This window comes from Chelon labrosus (genome assembly GCF_963514085.1).
Source record: "Chelon labrosus genome assembly, chromosome: 4".
Taxonomy (NCBI): domain Eukaryota; kingdom Metazoa; phylum Chordata; class Actinopteri; order Mugiliformes; family Mugilidae; genus Chelon; species Chelon labrosus.
This window is the reverse complement of record NC_140340.1, coordinates 29,131,109-29,153,326: the sequence shown is the minus strand read 5'-3', so window position 1 is coordinate 29,153,326 and position 22,218 is coordinate 29,131,109. Positions and strand designations below refer to the sequence as shown.

The 22,218-nt window shown below is 42.6% G+C and overlaps 1 protein-coding gene across 1 annotated transcript in view; it reads right to left on the bottom strand.

Annotated features, from left to right (window-relative positions):
• The window catches only part of LOC311487271 (calmodulin-binding transcription activator 1-like), a gene marked incomplete at its 5' end in the record, with an annotated part of 44,434 nt that extends 23,337 nt beyond the window's left edge, over positions 1 to 21,097 (bottom strand). The window contains 3 exons of the mRNA XM_084543476.1: positions 13,242 to 13,345; positions 18,904 to 18,999; positions 21,073 to 21,097. Coding sequence (XP_084399602.1) covers positions 13,242 to 13,345; positions 18,904 to 18,999; positions 21,073 to 21,097 — 225 coding nt within the window. The remainder of the gene's footprint in view (positions 1 to 13,241; positions 13,346 to 18,903; positions 19,000 to 21,072) is intronic.
• Between the last annotated feature and the right edge of the window lie 1,121 nt (positions 21,098 to 22,218).

The window sequence follows — 22,218 nt, the reverse complement described above, 5'->3', positions numbered from 1 at the left end:
CTCTGCAACCCTGTGTATAGTATTTAAACAGCTCAGACTGACCTCTAAAATAGCCAATGTCAAGGAGCTATGGCTGCTTTTCTGAACACTCTGAACTAAAGATTATGTCGGAAAGAGAGTAGTGAATACAGGCAAAGTTGTGTTTCACTTTAAGCTGACATAAATGATTTGAAGTCTATTGTAAACCCGACTAATAATGTCTTGTTTGCACTATGTTCCTCTAACCTGGCTAATTAAAATGTGTAGCCCTCAACACAGAGGCAGACAATGAGTTATGACAAGGATAATTTCGTTCTGTTCTCGCCACACAATAAAATTTCATCAAGTCTATTGTAAACCAGAGCAATAATGTGTAGTTTGTATTATATTCCCAAACTGCCTCGCTCCCCACTGTGTGTTACTTTCAACAGCCTTTATATTACCTCCACTGGCTAATACAACTGCTTAATGCTGTTTCCATAACAACTGTTGCAAAGCCCCTGATCAGAATTCCTCTCAAGCTTGCCTTGTGTTTATCATATAAACACCTCGTCACACACTGAGCAACACACATGCACAGCCATGGACATAAAAGACTTGTACACACATGCATACAAATGGGGCGCTAATACACAAAGTCACTTGTGAGGAAAGAAAATAAATAAATAAAAACAAAACTTATCCCGGCTTTCTCCCTGTCCCTCTTCTTTTCCTCGCAGGGACACATGCTGCCTGGACAAACACACTGGCAGGCAAACACACACGCACACACACAAACACGCGCTAATGCTGGTCTGTCATTGGAGGATAAGGTCTGACCTTCAGCGGGGACCCGCTCCTGTCACCTGGTTTGGAGAGAGACATGTGCACATTCATCTTTGTCGCACCGCAACTCTCACAGTGTTCATACAACAGTCAGACAGAGAAGCACACAAAATACCTCCCAAGTCAAAAATAATGCATGGTAGGATGCCCAGACATGAACGAGTGTATGTATACACACACATACACACAGAACCAGAGAGGCTTGGTCTCTGAAGAGGCTACATGGTGGCTGCTGCCCATGTGAGTGATGGCTTTATAATGAAATAGTCACTCTCCCCTCTCCTTCACTCCTTCTCCTTTTGGTCTGACCTCTTTACACCCCCCCCCCCCCCTCCGCCCCCCCCCCCCCCCCCCCTTCCCTCCAGCTCACCCACTTCCCTTTTTTTCCTGTCTCATTTCTCTCATCTCCCTTATGCCAATTTACAGAGGTCCAAACGGTGAAGGTGGCGACACACATACACACATGTGCATACACATCCCTCACGGTAGCACCAACTCTTTTGGCAGAGACCTGAGAGCGAGGAAGAGTCAGTCTCGATCCGCTGAGGAAACATCAATCATATTTTTCTAAGACTTCCCCTCTCTTGCGTACTTCACCTGTCCTCTTCCTCCTGCCTTGTATTTGCATTTGAGGAGACGGCCCCCTCTCTCAGCGGGGGGGGGCAACATCAAAGACACCAACAGGTGTGTGGTGTCAAACACAATGCTAGGACCCCTACTGTGCTAGGTCATCTCGGATAAAGCCTGTCGAGAGTCCTCAAAAAAACTCTGAAAAAGTTAACCAGAAAAAAAGTCCTCTCACAGACACACACACACATAGAAATATATATTTGAAATTTGTAATGATGAATGTGTGTTTGCTAGTGGATGATGAAAGAAGACACAGAGCGTGTGAGAGAAAGACTGTCTGTATGTGTGTGTGTGTGTCTGGTGTCTCAATGAAGGACTGATTGTGTTAACCCCTGATTCCTCATTTCACAGTGAGTCACTCTGCCCTCGGAGGCTCATCTCTGCTCTGCTATTGTTGATGTTATTGTTATTGAGGAGGTCTGGTATGCTAAGGAGAAAGAGCAAGAGGGAGAAAGACACTGAAAGACTGAGAGAGGGTGAGAAAGAGTGGGTGGGGGGCAAAGGAAAGTGTGTGCCACCTCTCATTGGCATAAATACTTGTTTACAACAAGACATAAATTGGCACCCTGTCAGTCAGCCTCTCTACTTCTCTACCCTCTAACTCCCTTACTCTATTTCCCTCTCAGTCTCTCTCTCTCCTCCTCTCCCTCCGTGCTGCTAAGCGTATTATAACACTCCCTGGTTCAGCCCTCTCTCATTACCATATTCTAATTACATTCGTTAAGGGGAGCATTTGGGAGTTTAATGAATAAATTTGAAAGATGGGTCTCTGTGGCGATCTTTAGGTTTGTCTCCTCCTCAACCAAATAAAGATGAGAACATGTGTGTGCGTGTGTTTGTGTGTGTGTGTCTCAGTAAATATTACTGTAGCTCAATTTCAGAAGAAACCAACAAATCTAGTTAACTCCTGGAGCTTATGTGAAGGCCTCTCTCTAAAAAAAATCAATTCAGAATTCAGTTTGTTTCTGCCAAATAAAGATTTCATGTCATTTGTTTGTTGTTCTGGAAAAAAAACACAGAGCCACCCATGTTGAAGCCATGCATATTTAACTCTCCTCAAGCCTCAAAAACAAAAATGCCAAAGACAACCATCAATTTACACATATACAAATTGTCTGCAGTCTTGGGTATATCTTTTCAATTGACAGCAGACCTGGAGGCTTCATTCGGGGAGACAGGCAGGTGGAGTTGAAACAATCATAAGCAAAAGTAAACATTAAAGGTTCTCAACCCTGCTCCGGTGGCTGGCTTCCGCTGTTGTGCAGTTTGATCTGTCTCTGCCTAGGACGGAGCCTTGGGCTGTAGACCTGCACTCACTCTTTCAGGGTGTTGCAAAAAGTGATACACCTTTCACATGGTTTAATAAAACACCCCCAAATGCATTCACAATTCTGATGATTGCCAGCTTGTGCTTCAAGGAAGGTGAAGAGTGAATAAGCAATCTTTACCTCTTGCCAAGAAATGCCACTTTTTTTAAAAGCTAACCAAATGATGCACTTTAATGACAATTAAACAATACTACAAGCAACAGAATAAATGTGGAGAATCTAATTTAACCTCTTCCCCATAGATTTATATTTTACTGCAATTGTACTTGATTAAAAAGATGATATTTCTCTCTTCTTTGGCTAAATACTATTATTATTATTATTATTATTATTATTATACTATTATTTTAGAGTTTATTTATTCTCGTATTTACTTGAACAGAGGCCATACTACATAGCAGTCAGCAGAACTTGTGCAGGGACTAGAAATTCTTTATTGCATCTTGTGGTAAAAAGTGTGGATTTGAATCATTCTGAATTCAGCTCGATGTGGGCCAATCCTTTCTGAAATTTCCCCAGAATTTTTATTTGACTGAAACCACTGCATGAAGGACAGCCTGTACTTATCTGTGTATGACAAAATACATTAACTGTGCGATGCTGTAAGTGATAATATCTGTCGAGCATATGTTTTGCCCTATATTGAAATAAAAGTGTACAGTATAGCGTAACAATCGATCCAAAGGGGCTCCTCTTTGCAGTATAGTTGCAGTGATGATGCACAGGGTAGAGCCCAGTGTCATCACCTTCTCTTCAAGTACTGTGAGTCATGCAGTGGGCGTCAAACAATGTTTGCTATCTTTAACTTTTACTTCTATATGATCTTGGATACGTGTATAAAAAAAATAGGAGAAGGAGATACATTTTTACTTTTAGACAGCAGACATACCCACTTGTCTATGGGAGACATTTTGCTTGGTCATATCGGTCTGTTTTCATCGATTAAATTGACATTGTTCTGGAAAAGATATTGAATAATTGCTAATTTAATGCACTTTTAGAGATTGAAAAGGAGACAGACATACGTCATTGCCTTCCAGGCTGTCCTGGTAACTTTCCACCTCATATGAACTGTAATGGACTGTGACTTTCTAGCTCAACATGCAGTGACACCTTAGAGCGAGCAGAGACTGTAGCTTAGAGTCTCGCTGGGAAAGTGATGCTGATGCTGTGTATTGGACAAAGTTAAGACTTTCTTAGCTGGCAAGCTACCTATAAACATACTGCCAGAATGTATATACTGCCAACAAGAGGTAATTGTGCAGTTAGGCTTAACACCAGGTAATACCTGTTTGAGGGCTGGGAAATCTTACTGCTGCCATGTTTTCCCTGTTTGCTGGAGTAGTGAGCGAATATTTACACTGGGCAATAATCTCATTTTTGGGACAGGGTGGGTTTTGCTCCAAGTATTAGAGCGTAATTTAAAAGAAGCCCGCAATATTGTTAGCAACTTTCACCTGTCAAACATCCTGATCTCACCTGGATAGGATGCTAGTGAGACAAGTGAGATGCTCTGCCCGCACCCATCACTTCATTCTGTACACAAAAACAATTAAATACATGCTCTGCTGGTATGCAAATACAGCCTCGGTATTCCATATATAGTTGCCTCCTTAGAGTACAAGATGATGGATGATATATTACAGCTGAGCTGGTCTTAGACTAATGACACAGCTGCATTACAATACACAACTTAGTGCACGGCCAGTATTGTATATGCAGGCAGAACACACACATCTGCACACACATACAAATGCCACCTTGTTTAATCCCCGAGGAATCAGTGAAATTTGATTACCATGACTTTCACAAACACACTCCATATGAGAGCAGACATCCTATACATCAATGAGGGCGAGGCGGGAGAGGGAGAAAGACGAGGATATAGACAGGGAGACGTAGGAATAAGTGAAGCTAAATCGAACTGCAGTTTGATAGGAGAAAAGACCGGACTCATGCCGTAGGCTCCTGAATGGAATAGCTCATATATCATAACTTACGCTTTAAGTGCAACACACACACACAAAATACCCCACACTATATTACAGTAAATGTGGGAAACCTTATATTTACCAGTGAAGGTATACCTGTCCCAGGGTAAATCTTGTCAGGGTGTACATTTTCAAGATAATGTTAGTGGAAAAGGCTAGTCACAACACCATTCGATTCACAGTTCTCTCACTAATCACTGATTGCACTGCATGTGTGACCATTATATATTTCTTGTGAAAAAAATATTCAAGTGTCATTTATTTTATAATTTAGAGAATCATCTAATGCACATTTACAAATGTATAAATGTATAAATACATATATTTGATTTAACATTAAAGTCTTTCATTTTAATTTTAAAAAACCCCTCGACGAACACTGTTCTCAGGTTGCAGTAAACACAGCGGGAGATACCAAGATGTCTCAACTCATTAACAATGTAACACAGACATTGACACATTATCTTGAAAATAACTACCAGAGAATGTTAAACATTAACTACCTGTGTGGTTTATAAGTCACTCTAGCTACTAAATATTCATATTTACCACCATCCAACACACATCTCAAGAATTAAGTTAAATAATCTGCAAGCAATAAATAACACAAAATTAAAGTGTTCTGAATGCACTGCAGTAATGTGACATTTTTAATAATATGTTGGGTCCACACTGATCTCATGCTGACAATCAATTAAATAACAACAACATAATCTTAGCAGTTGTAATTAAAAACTAGCCTGGGTGCCAGCCGAACTTAGTCCCGCCCACAACATTTTTTGGTCTGGAAGTTCGGTCTGGTGTCGCTCCGTTAAGGCGCAATTATGCTCGAACAGAAGCCGTTCGAACCAATCAGATTCTCAGGGCGGGCTTTATACGATGATGGACAGATGATCAACAGTAACGTAACCACGTCACCAAAGAGCGCTTGGGTTGAATTTGTTTACAACAAAGATGGCTGCCGCTGGAGAACTGAGATGTGTAGATTATTCTGCCATCGACTCTGTTCTAGAAGATATCGACAGCGCATTAATTTTAAAAGAGGAACAGATAAATGCGATCAAGGCATTTGTTAATCGGAAAGATGTTTTTGCCGTCCTTCCTACGGGATTCGGCAAAAGTTTAATTTATCAGCTGGCGCCGATGTTTTTTTTTTTTTTTTTTCAAACTTTATTTAACGGACAGTCAAACAAGCTGACTCCGATGGTCGCTAAGAAGATGGGACACAACATGCGTCGCATACTCCGTTGCTCTGATTGGTTATAGGTCTATCCAATTGAGTGCAGAGGCATTTTTTTTCCTGGTTCGGTTGAAACGCCCCATAATCACAGCCCTATGGAGCGGTACCAGACTCACATTCTGACTAGAATTGAGTATGGCTACGCCAGGCTAATTAAAAACACTTGCTGCCTCCTGCAAGTGGTCATTAGTGGGTTAAAACCTATGAAGCCAACACACCGAGATCCGTATCATGTCATATTGACAAAACTGACAAACTGACCGCTCAGCAACTATACATAAACAAATATGGTCTAATGCTTGGCAGCCCCTTCTAATCACATTTTCATTCTTCTCAGATGATGATGCTGGGTGTAAAATTTACAAAGCCTTTGTGTGGGAAACACACAACAGAACATTAAAATTATTTCTGCAAATTCTTTAACATGAGACACTCAGAAAATATGCAGCAATAGAAATATGACTGTAATATGTCCAAATGAGAGGTGTGGAAAATCTGCAGAGACTAAATTAACATTTTGCCAGAAACGGCAAATCTACAGATAGTCACTACAAGTGCAATAGTGAAACCAGCGAAATGCACACTGAATGCATGCTGAGGGAAAGGAATTAAAGACTAGGCTGCTTACTGATCCATATGTTGTTTTGGTATAGCACAAATGTCTGGCTGGTGTATTTTCAGAAAAGCCTGGCTGAGCAGTCAGAGAGAGATTTTAAATATACCAGCTAAATATGTGACATAACAAAAAAAGCTGGTGGCCTGTTCGAACAGAAGGTAGGTCACAGTTTAACACGTATCTATCCTTTATTTTTACACAGCTCCAGTCCACTACTGCTGAACACCTCCATAATTGTTACACAATGTGGGAAGAGTGTTAAATGTTGGTAAAAACCTCTCAAATGACTCATGTAAGACTCATGCAGTCTCAGATGTTCACAGATATGCTCAGTGCACTTGTCATACGAATTTACAATAGATTATTGCTGAATAATTGTGTGTCTGGAGACTGCCACAGGGTGAGCATCAGCAAAAAAGTGGACAGGTTAGCATCACCTGTATTCTGGATCTGCAAACCATATCAGTATATAGGTATGCCAAGAAGTGCTGATAGTGATATCATTCATGTAGATATTATTTTATGCAATATAGACTTTGCAGCGCTATTGACATCAAACCTGAGAATGTGTTAGAGTCAAAACTGTCTTCGTAAACATGAGCAAAGAGTATGAAATATGTAATGACTTCAGAACTCCTGAACTAGGCATATTTCTTAGTCCCATAAACTCTAGATATAACTAAGCTGATAAAATAAAAATCGTCATGAAAAATAAAAGGGTTTCAGCACCTGTGGAGCTTAATTTGCAGTGTGATGTTTTGTTTTTGTTTCTCACTATTATTTGACATTCAAAATTAAAGTTAAATAAAGTTATGTAGTAGACAAAACTTTAAACATTCAGTGCAAGTTCTCAAAATAGGAGTATGGGGACCATCTTGGTGTACCCACACGTACACATTTTAATGCTTTATCTGTCTCCAATGAATTAAATCTAATTTGTACAAGACTCCAATATTACAGAGGGTCTATGTGGGGATATTTAAGGATACAAAAAGTATTGTCTCAACTGCACAGCCTGGCTGCTTATTACAGCAGACACTGTTGGTCATTCAGTTCTTTTTGGTTGGGCTTGTAATCTAACAGGAAGTTAAAACCCAGAGACACACATACAGATGCACAGCTCAGGCACGTACACAACACCCCCACACTCACAGTCACACAATCCCACTGTTTAATATATTTCTGTGTCTCCAGTTAACAATATTTTGTGTCAAATTATAGTGGGCAAGATAAATAGTGGGTCTGTGCAACATGGAGAAAATAGAACAGGAGGAAAATGTGGGGCTTCCAATTGGGTAGGAGGAGGACGGAGGGAAGGAGAGGAGAGGAGAGGAGAGGAGAGGAGACTCATTCCTACCTCAGACACCTGGCTTTTGCTGACTAGACTTGTAAAACCTGGTTAATCCCAGCTCCTTGTAAACTTGAGTGCGCTGAACCATATCGATATGAATGAAACTTGCAGAAATACTGATCCCAACAATCAAAGAAGCATCAACACATACATCCAATTTACTGTGCAGAGTCCTATTTGTAAATGAAAAGCTTGCTGCATAATTACATTTATCAAGAAGGAAATTACATCTATGAATGGACGAAGTCTAATTAATTCTTTGCATTTCTTTACATTTTGTCAATGTTGCCAGTTTGGTCAGTATAGATGTGTGTGAGTCGAAAACACACACGAAATGACGTTGGGTGTTAATTGGGCTGCACTTGGCTCGGGAGATAGACAAAGAGGAGGAGAAAAAGAGAGAGGGAGGGAGAAAGAGAGAGCCTGAAGGACTAATTAGTGATTATAACTTGGCGCTCTCTAAACATAAAATATTTCTCAACCCAAAAGACAGAGGAATGATTAAAAATAAAAGAATAGGAATCAAACACAAGGAGCTGTGAAACACTCCTCTAGTACTGTGTGTGCATGTCTGTGTGTGTGTATACACATGTACTGTATGCATGCATGTGTGAGTGTGCATACTGGCTTCTTTGCCCCCTCATTAAACTATGCTTTACTCTGGTAAACGGCAACAGCACGGAGCTCAATGTCAACTGGAGAGGTTACAGCCATAGGCAGGCTCTGGGACAAACACACACACTGACATGGATAAACAGCCCTTCTCCAACATGTTATCTAACAAATGCACACCCATTTCATTTAAAAATGAAACTTTCCGAAAGTTTCCAAAAGCGTGCTACATTTGTCTCTGTTTTGACACACCCCAAAAGTGTGAGCCTCTATCAGCCTCGTGCCAGTCTGCGCTGGACATTAGCAATTCACACATCAAAGTCATAAATCAAGGGCACCCTTCACCACGGTATAATTCCTGCAACTGGTTGTCTGTTAACTGTACCACACAGGCTTTCCATGATGGATTCATCGTATTTTTTCATATAGTCTGGTAAGTGACATTTAACGCCATTCCCAGACGGTTCTGCCTGATGTTTTACCTACATGAGAAATATCTCCGCAAAAAAGGAGGAATACTGTGTGTGCATATTTAATCCGATGTATCTGTTTAATGGCTCGCAAAAAACAGTAATGACATGAATAATATATCAAACAAGCACACACACTCAAACACACTAACACAGAGTTTTGTTTGGTCTAGAAAGTATAGCTTCCACAAGCTGAGACACAACAGCACGCACAGGTGAGTGTGAGTGGGTTCTTGACATTTTTATCGGCGATGCAGAGCTTTTGTTCTACACCAATTGTTATTGTTTATTCTGTCATACATGATTGGCATCGCAAGCCAACGCAACAATTGCCATGTGTCTCTTATCACCTTTTGTGCACTGAAAAATCATGAATGGCATTTGTATCACATGTGCATCACCATCAACACAAAGAAGCACACACGCACACATACAACACATGCAATCTGTTACCATAGCAACAACTACTCTTGATGAACATACACACAGGAGGCAGGTGGGGCAATGGTATAAAATGTATATGATTTTTCATCCACCTCTCATTCAACCAATCACGTTAGTGTGGTGCAGCAGGACAACCAGACGTGAGCGTGTGTGAACTGTCAACTAGCCTGCCTTCATACCACACAGCTACCAATAAATCACAGCGTGATGAGAAGAGAACACTACATTAACACACTGCATGTTTCATAGCATAGTGTTTCATATCATTAATACCAAAATAATGCCAGCTTCTCACATTTGCTTTCCCCCTCATTCAGTTGAGCAACATGCAGAGCAGCGTCAAACGTAGACACACAGTGTCACAGACGACTGTTGTTTTGTCTGTGTGATGTGCTGAAGTCTGTACTAACCCATCTGACAGTTGCATCATTTGAATGGTAGTGGGGGAGATGCTCTGATGTAGAAGCCTTTAAAACGCACATTAGACCACATAATGACGTGCACATTCACACAGCGTGTGCATGCATCATGTTTTGCAGTTTGAATTTAAGCTTTCAAAAAGACATTTCACTTAGTATTCAACTCAGTCTGACTTCGTAAAATATGAGTCAAGATGTAGAGGGCCCCCACAAGAGTAATCATATCATTTCAGAAAGCTTGTATCCCAGGACCAGACTCTAAAGTTTGTCTTTGTCTACATTTGAAAAAGTTTGATAGCATTCTTACTGTGGAGCTCTGAAAATTTTGCTGAAACCGAACTAGGAATTCCATATGGATGGATGACACAGGTTCTACCATCAGTCTGTTATCTAAAACTAGTCTATAGTCTAATACCATGGACAGATACACATACACCCCCAATCTATTATTGAACAAAAGGCTCACGCCTCCGTTCAGACCTTCGGGGAGGAATCCATCCCTCCATCCCAGAATAATTTCACACATCAGTAGATACACAAAAGAGAGAGAGGGGGTGGGGGGGGGGGGGAGGAAAGGAAGAGAGGAAAGGACAGAGAGGAGTGGATGGGGTAAAAATGTATGGGGTCACAGCTCAGTGCTTGTGGGAGACCAAGGTGTCAGGGGGAGCCATGCGTGACAAAACAGAGATCAAAGGATCATATGCAATCCCACACACATGCAAGAAAATAAACCCACACTCTTGGACAGACATACAAATGCCAAAAAGGTGAGACTAAGGACATATCAGGTGAAAGCTTGTGAAGACTGAGCCCAACTTAATCAGTGCCATTTCCATCCAAACACTGAATGTTAATCTCTTTATCTATCACACTCTGTTTATTCACAAACACACACACACACTATACAAACCAAAATCCCAGCCAGTGAGGACGAGGAAACACTAAACAAATTCTTGATTTGCTTTTGCATGAGTATATGGGGGCGCCCATGGCTCAGTAGGTAGAGCGGGTTGTCCATGAACCAGAGGGTTAGCGGTTCAATCCCCGAAATGTGCCACATGCCAAAGTGTCCTTGAGCAAGACACTAAATCTGAACAGAACCTCCAGTTGCTGTGCTTGTGTGAGCAAATGGGTAGATGTGTCTGTGACTGTAAAGTGCCTTGAGTACCAATAGGTAGAAAGTGCTATATAAAAGCAAGGCCATTTATATAAAAAAAAAATCAATAGAAACCAACAATGCAAATGCATCTACACACTGAATAATAATTATTTTCATCACACCATTTGTCAATAACACATTGCCACACTCCACGAGCAACATCTGGACCAGAACAGTATATTATTACACGCTAACACACACACAAACACACACTGAGGGGAATCGTTCAGATAAATGAATTGAAAGCTTCAATCTGACAGCTGACACCTGACTGGTCAGGAAATCCCACACCTAACAATGTCTTACACTGCAACTTAAGGTGGACACAGAAATTCTACATGAATATAAACTTTGATTACAATGATAATTTCAAGTTTCTATATGCTGCTCATGAAAACTAGAATAGTTTACAACATAGGACAGACTGAAACACCAGCAATCACTAGACCCACAACAAGCATGCACATGTCTCCCACTAAGAAAGCACCAAGCAAGAAGAGCTGCAGATACAATAAAGTGTTTAAGTATGCGTCAAACTTTATGGCTGTGTGGAAGAGGAGCTTTGAAGGAATCCGCTAAGGGACACCCAACCTCCTCCTGAACTGAGCCTGTACCTCCTCATCAGAAAGAGACAGCCATGGAGAGGTAGGGATGTGTGTTTGTGTATGTGTTTGTGTAGGTGGGTCTATGATAGAGAAGGATAGGAAGGAGTAGATAGTATGTTGGAAGGGAGATTGATGGAGAGAATGAGGAGTGAGGGGAGCAACAACATATTCATGTCTATTCCTTGAACCTTGTTCGCAACAGTGCTTGGTTAGGCTGATGTGTGGAAGTCCCTAACCGGCAGCAATCACACACAAATGCTGAGACAAACACACACACACATACACCACACACACTGCTTATTCATGTGAACACACTGTTCTGTAGGCACCGTGCTTAACTCCCAGTATGACCTTCATTGAGATGGATTGCATGAAAAATGTAATGACTTTCCTGAGAGAAAAACCACAGGCCAAATCAGCTTTGCATTGCATAATAATGCTAGACTTGGTAATCAATAACACAAACACACAAACACACATCCATAATGGAGTGCACAGCCTGCACATGGAGAAAATGTCTCAGCAGAGGCCAACCACATCACAATGGATGGAACAAACCACCAGTGGAGAGCTGTGCAATGCATAAACAAGGCGCTATTGACGATAAATGCCTACATCCATTTCCACCCATCAAACATTCTCCTAAGCTAACCGCTTAAGTCTGAAAGAACATGCAACTCTGAAAGGCTTTCACACCCCAAACGTTTAGCTCATGGTCATTTCTGGACTTGAGTAAAGAGATGTCCCAAGCTACTTTGGCCCCATTTACCCTATACTATGTTGCCAGCAGAAAAGCTTAGGTTATCTGTTGTACAGGCTGCAAATATGATACCAATTTGGCCCAGAGTAGGGCAGTCTTTATTAATGACTGGTAGCCAAGCGTTTGTGGAAAAACTTCCAAGTTCTAAAATTTGGTGTAAACTGCAAAAACCTTCAGGTTACTTAGATTTAAGTCATTTTAATGATCAAAAACCTTCTGGGTGCATGGGCACAGCTTATGTTGTTTAAACCTCACAAAGAAAGCTTTTCAGTTTATCTACACAGCAAATACAGCATAATTTCCACATAAAATACACAGTGGGAAAAGCAACGAGGAATGGCAATGTGCCACAGATTAACCAGCTTTCTTTGTTAGGTTCTTAGCTAACAATCTTTATCCTTCTGACCATAGATTACTTTCAACCCAGTAACACGCACCTGTGGAAATATTCAATCTGTACGCTCATTTCTAGTTTCTTGGCCTCTATGTCTTCTTGTTTTAGACCCAGGAGCCCCCGTTTCATATGGCTTAACCCAGAGTTGTTTCGATTACAAAGGGGAAATTGACAGCAACATGCCAAACTGAACATATAGTGGGAGTCAGTGGGACTTGTGAGCTCAGATTGTTGATTTTTTTATTTTATTTTTAAGTGTCAGAGATTTAGGGTCCCACAATAAAAAGCTGCCATTGTGTTTGTTTACCTCCTCTTCATCTCTCAATGTGACATTAGTTCGAGATGAGTCACCAGCAGAAAAAACAGTGCTCATCTCACTGTCACAGATATTTCCCTCTTGAATGTGTCTCATTCTCACCTCGTTGGTGTTCCAGCGATGGCGCTCCTTGGGCAGAGAGGAACATTTTGGTAGACACTCCAGCAGCTTCTTAGGAAGGTAGATCTTCAACTGGCCTGGCTCATCTGGAGAGGAAGGGGATGCGGGGGAGGAAAGAGAGAGCAAGGCAAGATAAATGAGGGACCAAGAGGAAGAGAAAATTCACATCAGACAAAGAAACACTGTGAGTGGAGAATACCAAAACTCTGGTGACTGGCTGAACAAAACCATAGCAAACTTTTACTGTGTAGCAATTTTAATGGCTTGATGTGACCTTAAGCAAGTGAATTTGCTTTGTTGTCTGAACGTTTTTTTCAGGCTTATGAGAAACATAAGCTTTAATAAAAAAAATTTAAGTTTAAAAGTTTAAAAAAAACTCTCCCCCATCTAGTACTTGACTGGGATATTTCTGATTTATCACGACAGAATTCTTGGCATAGCCACAAAAAAGAGGTATCAGGATTAAAGTGTGAATGGCCTGGAAAGTTTGTTATTTTTTCAACATATGAAGCACAAGAAAGCCAGGACATTGCATATTAGTTATGTTTAATACTACTAAGATTTGTTTGTGTCGTGAGTCATAAAAGGACTAGGCTAATTATTGAAATATTAGTTGTTGTCTAATATTAACGGTGAGAAATGTTGAGAAAAACGGGTTTTGCAGTGGCAGCGTGGAGGGGGGGTGACTCCAGGACGCTGGAATTCCCTGTTAAGCCTTCTTGAAGCGTTGTGGGCCTAACTTAACGAAGCATCGGTGAAGGGAGGTGCCCACTTGAAAACCCCAATGACATGCTGCATACTGCTGTTGTTTAGGCCAGGTTCCTGATGTCTTCATATTGCTTGGTAGCTATGGTTAGCTGCTGAGCGGGCCATACAAGCCAGCAGCGTTAGGTTAACTTATGTTTCACAATGTTTGAATTATCCTCTGCTGCTCTGTGGGCCTACAAGCCAGCAGCATTTACTTAGTTTATTTAGATTTTAGGTTAAGCTAGCCAGTAGCATTTGGTTAGCTTATATTTTACAAGGTTTGAGTTAGCGTCTGCTGCTGAGCCGGCCATACAAGCCAGCAGTTCATTAGTTCATTTAGATTGTAGGTTAAGCGTCATATCACATGACTGTAGGTTTGTTAGGATTTCTCAGCTGGATTTCTCAGCTGTTTTGCCTGGGATTTTGGCACAAGGGATTGTTACATCTAATCCTGTGTATTAATGAATATTTCTGGGTCATCTTTACTTAAATGTGTCTATTTCTCAGTGGTGGGACAACTAAGGTTGATAATTTTGTTAATCAAGGTACAAATTATAGTTCACAATAGCAGACAGTATGCAGAGGGGGTGGCAGCACACTTATATTTAAACAGCAGGTGAAGGTGCACCTGGGGCTCACCCAGGAACATATTTGGATTAAGAAGAATCCATTATCATACATTATCAGTGCATTTGGGATTGGTAAAAATCACAGTCAATCACCTGGGCATTACTTATCCCCTTTAAAAGCAGTGCTCTCCCCACTGTCTTTTACAGACAGTTTGGTAATGGAGTGGAAAATCCGAGAATAGCTCTTCCTGTGAGAAAACTACAGGAGTTGGAAAGTCACAAGCTAGGAGCAGGTGATGTTTAATGTGGAGTTTAATGTTTACTGAGACATACTGAGAGTCTTGAGGGGCCATGTTGCACTATTTTACCATCATCACTGTCCACACCACAGGCCGGTAAAAAAGAAAAGAACATTTAATTCCTTTGCATCATGGTCTTAAAACAGTCTGCTTATATTCAATACTTTTTTAAGTTATCATTGAGGCCAGCTTGAATTATATCGCTTGTGTAGGTTTGGTAGACACTATATACACCTCTATAGATGAGAAACACATCCGTAAACCATACCATTACATTGGTTGACATGTTCCTTTAGTACAATGAACATAGGAACTGTAGACAATTCCACATACACAGCTCTGCTGCAGGAAATACTCACTCACGCACCAAATTCACAGCTGAAAATAGGCTCCAACATATGCACTATTTTCTCCTGACTGAGTAATGTTTGCTAAGAACTACAGGGCCCAGCTGCTTTAGGAAATTGCTTGGCATTTTTTAAAATACGTAACAATATAATTGCAACCCGTTTTTAAAAATGGAAGTCTTTAGTATAGGAACCAATGCGGCTTGGGGCTGATATTTGTAATAATACTATGACGTAACTACGAATTTATGATTTGGAGAAAATTCTAAGAGAGCATCACAACAAAAATGCAATAATTCTTGACAGAAAACTGTTCGGTGGTGCTAAATTACCAGTAAAACAGCCCCTACTAGGCCTCTCCTCCCACAGCTGTGCTGGATGAATCGCCAAAATATTGAATAGGTGCAGCCTAGGTAAAGTAAAAAAAAAAAAAAAAAAACACTGCAGCTTTGGAAAATACTATCTGACTGATGCAAAGCATCTGCAAAAAAGATGAACCCCCTGTCATGTGTGTGCTCCCCTGTTTGTGAGTGCATGGCCAACGGATGTGCTGCTCAGATGTCAAAGAGAACGAGCACTCAAAGGTTATTGATAAGCATTTGAGTAGAGGGCGTCCATTCATGACTCCCCTGGGAAGATAGGAATTATACTCTACCTGAGGGCAGACGACAAAGCAAGAAAAAAGAGAGATAGGTAAGGTGGGGGGATCACACTGCTACAGAGAGAGAGAGAGGCTGGGAGACAATGAACCAGAGAGACTCAGTTAATGAAAAAAAACGAAACTTAAGGACAGAGAGACGATTCGTAAAGTAAGACATTTGCAAGGACAGGAGATGGAACAAGGTAACGGAAAGACACAGACAGAAACAAGTACTGTAGCAGGACAGGAGTGGGGTCTATGTGTGTGTGCTCATGTAAGTAGGTATCTGAGCATGTGTGTGTTTGTGTCAGTAAGAAGTGTGTTCAGGCACGTATGCTCCCCCTAATCAATTATGCATTTATTAATAGAAGGCCTGAGAAGACAGAATTTCAAACAGCTGAACTGTGCGGCAGCTTAGTTAAACAGCTGAATGGTGCAGCTTAGTTAAAGCCTAATTTCTTTTTTAGCAGCACTCCAGCCTCTCTGCTATGAATGCCAATCAGCGTTTAAACCCCACCCCTCCTGGCTATAACCCCCTCCCTTCCACTGCTGTTCTGAAGAATTCTCATCAGAGCCTTGCCTTTGAAATGTACTAGAACCACCACATCAAACAAGCCGGTTGCACATGCGCAGGCATATAGATAGTTGTACACACAAAAACACCCGCACGCGCGCACGCACACACACTCACACACACACACACACACACATATGCATACTCATACATACAGACAAACACATAGACACAGAGTGTCTGCCGATCAAAGAGCACACATCAGAGTATTTGTCTCAGAGTGGCGTTTTCTTTTTTTTTTTTTTAAACCAGTGACCTTGGTACCAAAATCCCTTTCAAAGCATACCTTCATGGACACAACCATCATCTTAACCTTTCTTAACATTTACTCTCCCTGCTAACAAAGACTGGAAGACCACTTTTGCAAATTTTGTGAATGCTGATGAGCTTTTACACCCCAAAGAGTTGTGTCTTGTATTTCTAACAATCCTGAACCACAGAATGTGTCCCTGTTTTTTTTTATTTATTTTTTTCGGCCTGGGTACTGTTGCAATCGTCTTATCCATCTGTTCCAAACGACTCTCAGTGGAGCTGTACTGTGGTGTGACATGGGGCAAAAACTTCTTTTTTGTTTCTAGCCAGGAAAATGAACCATCCTGGGACGCAATAAAAACACATCTAAATATGGAAATTTCTTTGCACTTCACATTTACATTTGTATTTGAAATAATAAAACAGTTTCAATACCTGCGTTACTTTATGCGAGTCCCTCAGCAGGAAGTGACAAATTCTGGCTGTACACAGATCACTCATTCACTTGCTAATCAGTTAAAAAAAATACTGACAAAGCTTGAATGCTAATGAGAAACTGATGGCTCAGTATGTCATATAGAGGTATGTGTGCTAAAAAGTGAAAATGTTCGACCAAAGTGAAACACTGCTATCAAATACCATAATTTAGCCAGAAATCACACAGAAGAGTGGCCTCCAACTGATGAATATTTTACCTCATAAAACTGTCATCTCCATATTTAACACAGAAACAAGCCAATGCCCTTGTGAGATGGCTGTCAGTTAATTATAAAACTCTCCCCAGTAAAGAGAGAGAAAAACGCTCCAAATGCAACTCTTAACTCTCCCCCTACTGATATTAGGAGGCGTCAGGGGAAATTTTCACATTTTCCCCCTTTTCGGGATGAAATTAATGTGACAGAAAGAAAGGCTCATTGCACAGCAGCTAGATAGAGAGATGGGAGGGAGGCGGGTGTGAGGGCAGAGGGAAGGGAGAGTCAGGGCACAGAGAAGATGGGGGGGCGGGGGGGTAGCAAGGGGATGAGCGAGAGTGCAGGAAGAAAGAGGGGAGAGACGAGAGAAAAAGAGGGAGAGCAGGGGGGCGGAGGGGGGAAGGGATGGAGAGATGGGCGTGCATGCTAATTTTATCATTCTGCTGATAAACTTTTCCTCCAGTAATCCTCCAGCTGGGACGTGAGAACAGATAGGAGACAGGGATCGGCTCGGGAAGCCTCAACTTATATTAAACAGTCTTCCCTAACAGAACCCTCTATTCTATTCTATTCTATTCTATTCTATTCTATTCTATTCTATTCTATTCTTATTCTGATTCTTTATTTACTGTTTTGTCTTGTTTCCTCTCTCCCCATTTAATAGGGTTACTGCAGGTATGAGGCCATCTGCTCCTTTTGAAATGAATAAGTGGGTTGGGGTGGGCGGGATGTTTGTTGGGGTGGAGGACAGTTCAACATAGCCCCAAAGATCACTAGTCACATACCCCTAACCCCCACCACTCCCCCACCTCTCTAAACACCGTGTCCGTCTGCTCCTCCTCACATCTGTTTATTTTCCTCCAATTTGTCCCCCCTAACATACTCACATACACACAGAAGCGCAGACATGCATCTGTGCCATGTCCTCTGGAATCAATAACCAATCAAAGCAATCATTGCTTTTATAGTCCCTCTCACACACCACAGCAGTCACACACACACATAACCACAACACATACACGGCCATGCACCGACCCCAGATTACACACTCCATCTCACTTCTAGTTTAACAAGGCCCATTGAGGATTATAGATACATAATGCCATGTGTACAGATTAGGTATGACAATAAACTACTGATAGCCAAAGTAAGCCCTGCCTTCTGTATGGCTATGTGCAGTAGTGTGTGTATGTGTGTGCCCACTAATACTGTACTGGCATGCTTGAATAAACATGATGTGTAACAGAGCTGAATTGGAATGACATCTCGGCACAGAGACACAGAGAGTATGTGTGTGTGTGTGTGTGTGTGTGTGCGTGTGAGTGTATATGTATGTGTAAGTGTTACAGAGAAAATGAGAAGGAGACCTCAGTTCCTGCATCACATCATTCTGCCAGAAGGCTTTTATACTTGCTCCCAGAGTCACCCTGTGCAACAGACAAATGTGCGCATGGCACTTAAACACCCTCGCACACAGACATGTGCACACACAAACGGTGTTAATAGTGTTTGTGAGTCTCTTACTGTTGGCGTCAGTGTCGTCACTCTTGGGAGGGGTGTGTCCAGTGTAACCAACAGCAATCCTGACCATTCGCTCTGGATTTCTTATCTTCTTCAGTCCTGCAAAGAATGAAAGAGGGCAAGAAACATATTTAGGAGACACTCCAGAGTCTGGTTTCCTTGGCAGTCGCACACCTCACCTCAACCTGACTCCTCTAAAGCCCGGAAAACAAAACTCCAAGTGATATGCATGTGGGCTGATCCATTTTCTGATCCACTAACTTGCATCCATTGTGTCCCCTGATCGATTGGCCACAGTAGATACACTGCCTCCGTGTGTGTGACTAACTTGTACCCAGCTTTAGTTTCTCTTCTCTCTCATCATTTCTCTGTTTCCCTGACCACTGTTGCTATGATACAAAGTAGACCAACCAGCGCAGAGGGAGATGGTCTTCCAGGCTATATGGTGGATGTTGTTTTCATGCCCACTGGTGTACTATGATGTTTGGCGCCACTCACATCTGCCGGGGAATGGAAAGAGTGGATAGCTGTCTCCTGCCTTTGTCGCCGCGATTCATTTGGCTTTCATTCAGCATGGCTGAGGCTTATAAATTTCTACATCCATTCTACACACACAACACTGAGGGGGTAACGGACAAAAATCCCTCATAATGAGAATGCGTTAGTCGGTTTGCGTGACTTCGTGTAGATATAGTACAGTATGGGTAGGGTGTACGGTTTTATATTTATGTGGTACGGTGCCTGCTGATCTGCCCATGGGCCTTCTGTCTCATCTACAGCTCTAGTCTTTTCACGCAACGGGACTCTCAACCCACGGCCTTCCCTGTGCCTCTGGCTACACACTGCATGCTTGCCTGCACGTGTCTAAGTATGTGTGTCTAACTTTAAATTCTGTACGCCTGAAATGTTCTTTAGAAATGTACTTCTGTACTTCATGTTAGCCCAAAATTGCCCCTTGGAGAAATCTTGCTCAAGATTGCTCCCTAGTGGAGAGAGTGTAAAAGGCTCTCCTTGACATTTCCATTATGACTTTGCTGAGGAACATCAATCAATTAAGAATAGTCCAATAATAAAATCAGTGCGCCTGGCAAATTTTCTTGGCTGTGTGTGTCATTTTAACTCTTGAGTCACTGATGAACTGTGTCATCTATCACAGTGCAGTCTGCTGTTGTGTTTGTTGGATTAATAGCTTCTTTGGGAAATGTAACCCTACGTGTAACCAGCAGTACTTTGAAGAGGCAAGGATATTAAAGCCATATAGACTAAATATCAGGGAATGTTCACAAAACACTGAATAAAGAATAAAGTCTTTCTTAACCCATAAGTTGAGAGAGAGAGATAATACAGCCAAACTTAAATAATTCATGAATGAATGAATTGCAGTCTGAATGAAATGGTGGCTGTGTGCGATGACAACGACCCCAAGAGTTTAGTTAAGGGAGTAGAAAATTAATTAGATTCATACATGATATGACCTGAAACTGACACACATACACGCCTCCCCCCCCCCCCCCCCCCCCCCCACTTCCGCAGCCTAAATGCAGCCAGATTCTCACCTTCAGTGCCTTAGCAACCACAAGCACACACACACCAAATGAACACAAACATAAACACACAGGGCGCACACTAACACTGGATTGTGACTAAATAAATAAATACACAGCTGGTCGGAGAGGTTGCGTGCTTGTCAGGAGAGGAAATCTGCAATTCAGTGGTCTATTTTATGCTTAAAGAGACACGGAGACAGATAAACACGCACAGGCGCACACACATACATACATACAGAAGGCATCTGAATTCCTTCAGCGTGAACCACTCTCATCCTCTCTCATCCTCATCCCTTTATGCTAAACGCTTAAAAAACACTCAGCTACTCGGAGGGAAACGCTGAAAGCATCGGACGGTGAAAAACTACCCTATCCCGGCTCACTCAGAGCCCCACCGACAGGACAACTCTCCTTCTGTTATTTATTATTTGCTGTCGGTTAACCGTGATCCACACGGTCGCTGGTTCAGCACCAGCGTCCGTGTTTTCGGGACGGGCTGGAGGAGAGGGAAAGCCCTGCCGTTATCTCTACCCTCCTCCGTGCCTCCGTCCCTTCATCGCCCGCCTGAAACCCCGCGAAGCAGGACTCTGCCACCTCAAATATGAACCGTTATTTCTCTCCTTACCTTCCGGCTTGTTTTCGGCAGCCATTTCCCCTCCGCCGCGCGCCTCATCCCTCCTCCTCCTCCTCTTCCTCCTCCTCCTCCTCCTCGACTCGACCTAGTGGTGGTGGGAGGGAGGGGAGGGGAGGGGGGGGGGGGGGGGGGGGGGGGGGGGGGGGGGGGGGGGGGAGGGGGGGGGGGGGGGCTGGTGGTGTGGTTGGTGGTGGAGGGGGGGGGGACCAGGCGCGTGAACAGAGAGGACAGCTCAAGGAGGGGGGCGGGGCTGAGAAGAAGGGGGTTGGGGGGGCGAGCCTGCTCTGCTCCGCGAGACGATTGGCCCGGGCGGTGAGGACTGACAGCGGGGATCCGTGATGGTGACTCGCGGAATTCTCCATCCCTCCGATTATTCCCGTTGACCACGCCCCCCCCCCCCCCCCCCCCCCCCCCTTCCACGTTCACGCGCACTCTCCCTCACTCTCTCACCCCTCTCACGTCACCCAACGACGTCTGTATTCGAGGACACCTTGACAGCCTCCCACAGCATCATCATCATGCTTATCATCATCCTCTCTCTCTCTCTCTCTCTCTCTCTCTCATCTCTCTCTCTCTCTCTCTCTCTCTCTCACACACACGCGCGTAGGCCTACACACACACACACACATATATATATACATGACACGCGCACGCAAACTCGCGCGCTCATTTCTTCACACGCAAATCCAGCGGACTGTGGAAGAAAATGCGATGTAAGGTCGCGTCTCGCCATAAATTATGAAGCCTCTCTTGAATTTAAATGACTGCTTAAAGAGAGTTTATTTATTTATTTATTTATTTTTTAATGCGCGTGGGCTGGCGGGTGCTGTCATTCGCCGTGGTGCTGAAGCTCGCGGTGCTGAAAGGACAGCTCCACGCGCGCCTACACAAGGCTGTACGCACTCACTACCTGCTTTCTATGAGCCCATGTTATTAGACTGAAGCGATGACAGGTCAGAGGAAAACTTGGAGGATGAAATGAAAAAACATGCCCTCCATCATGTCTCCTTATTTTTTTTTTAGTCTCGAGCAGGAAATCACTGTATCACCGCAATAACACCCCGAGGGAAAGTTAAGTTTATAACGAGCCTGAATCACAATATCTTCCCTGGTAGGCTATTTATAATTCACCGCTTT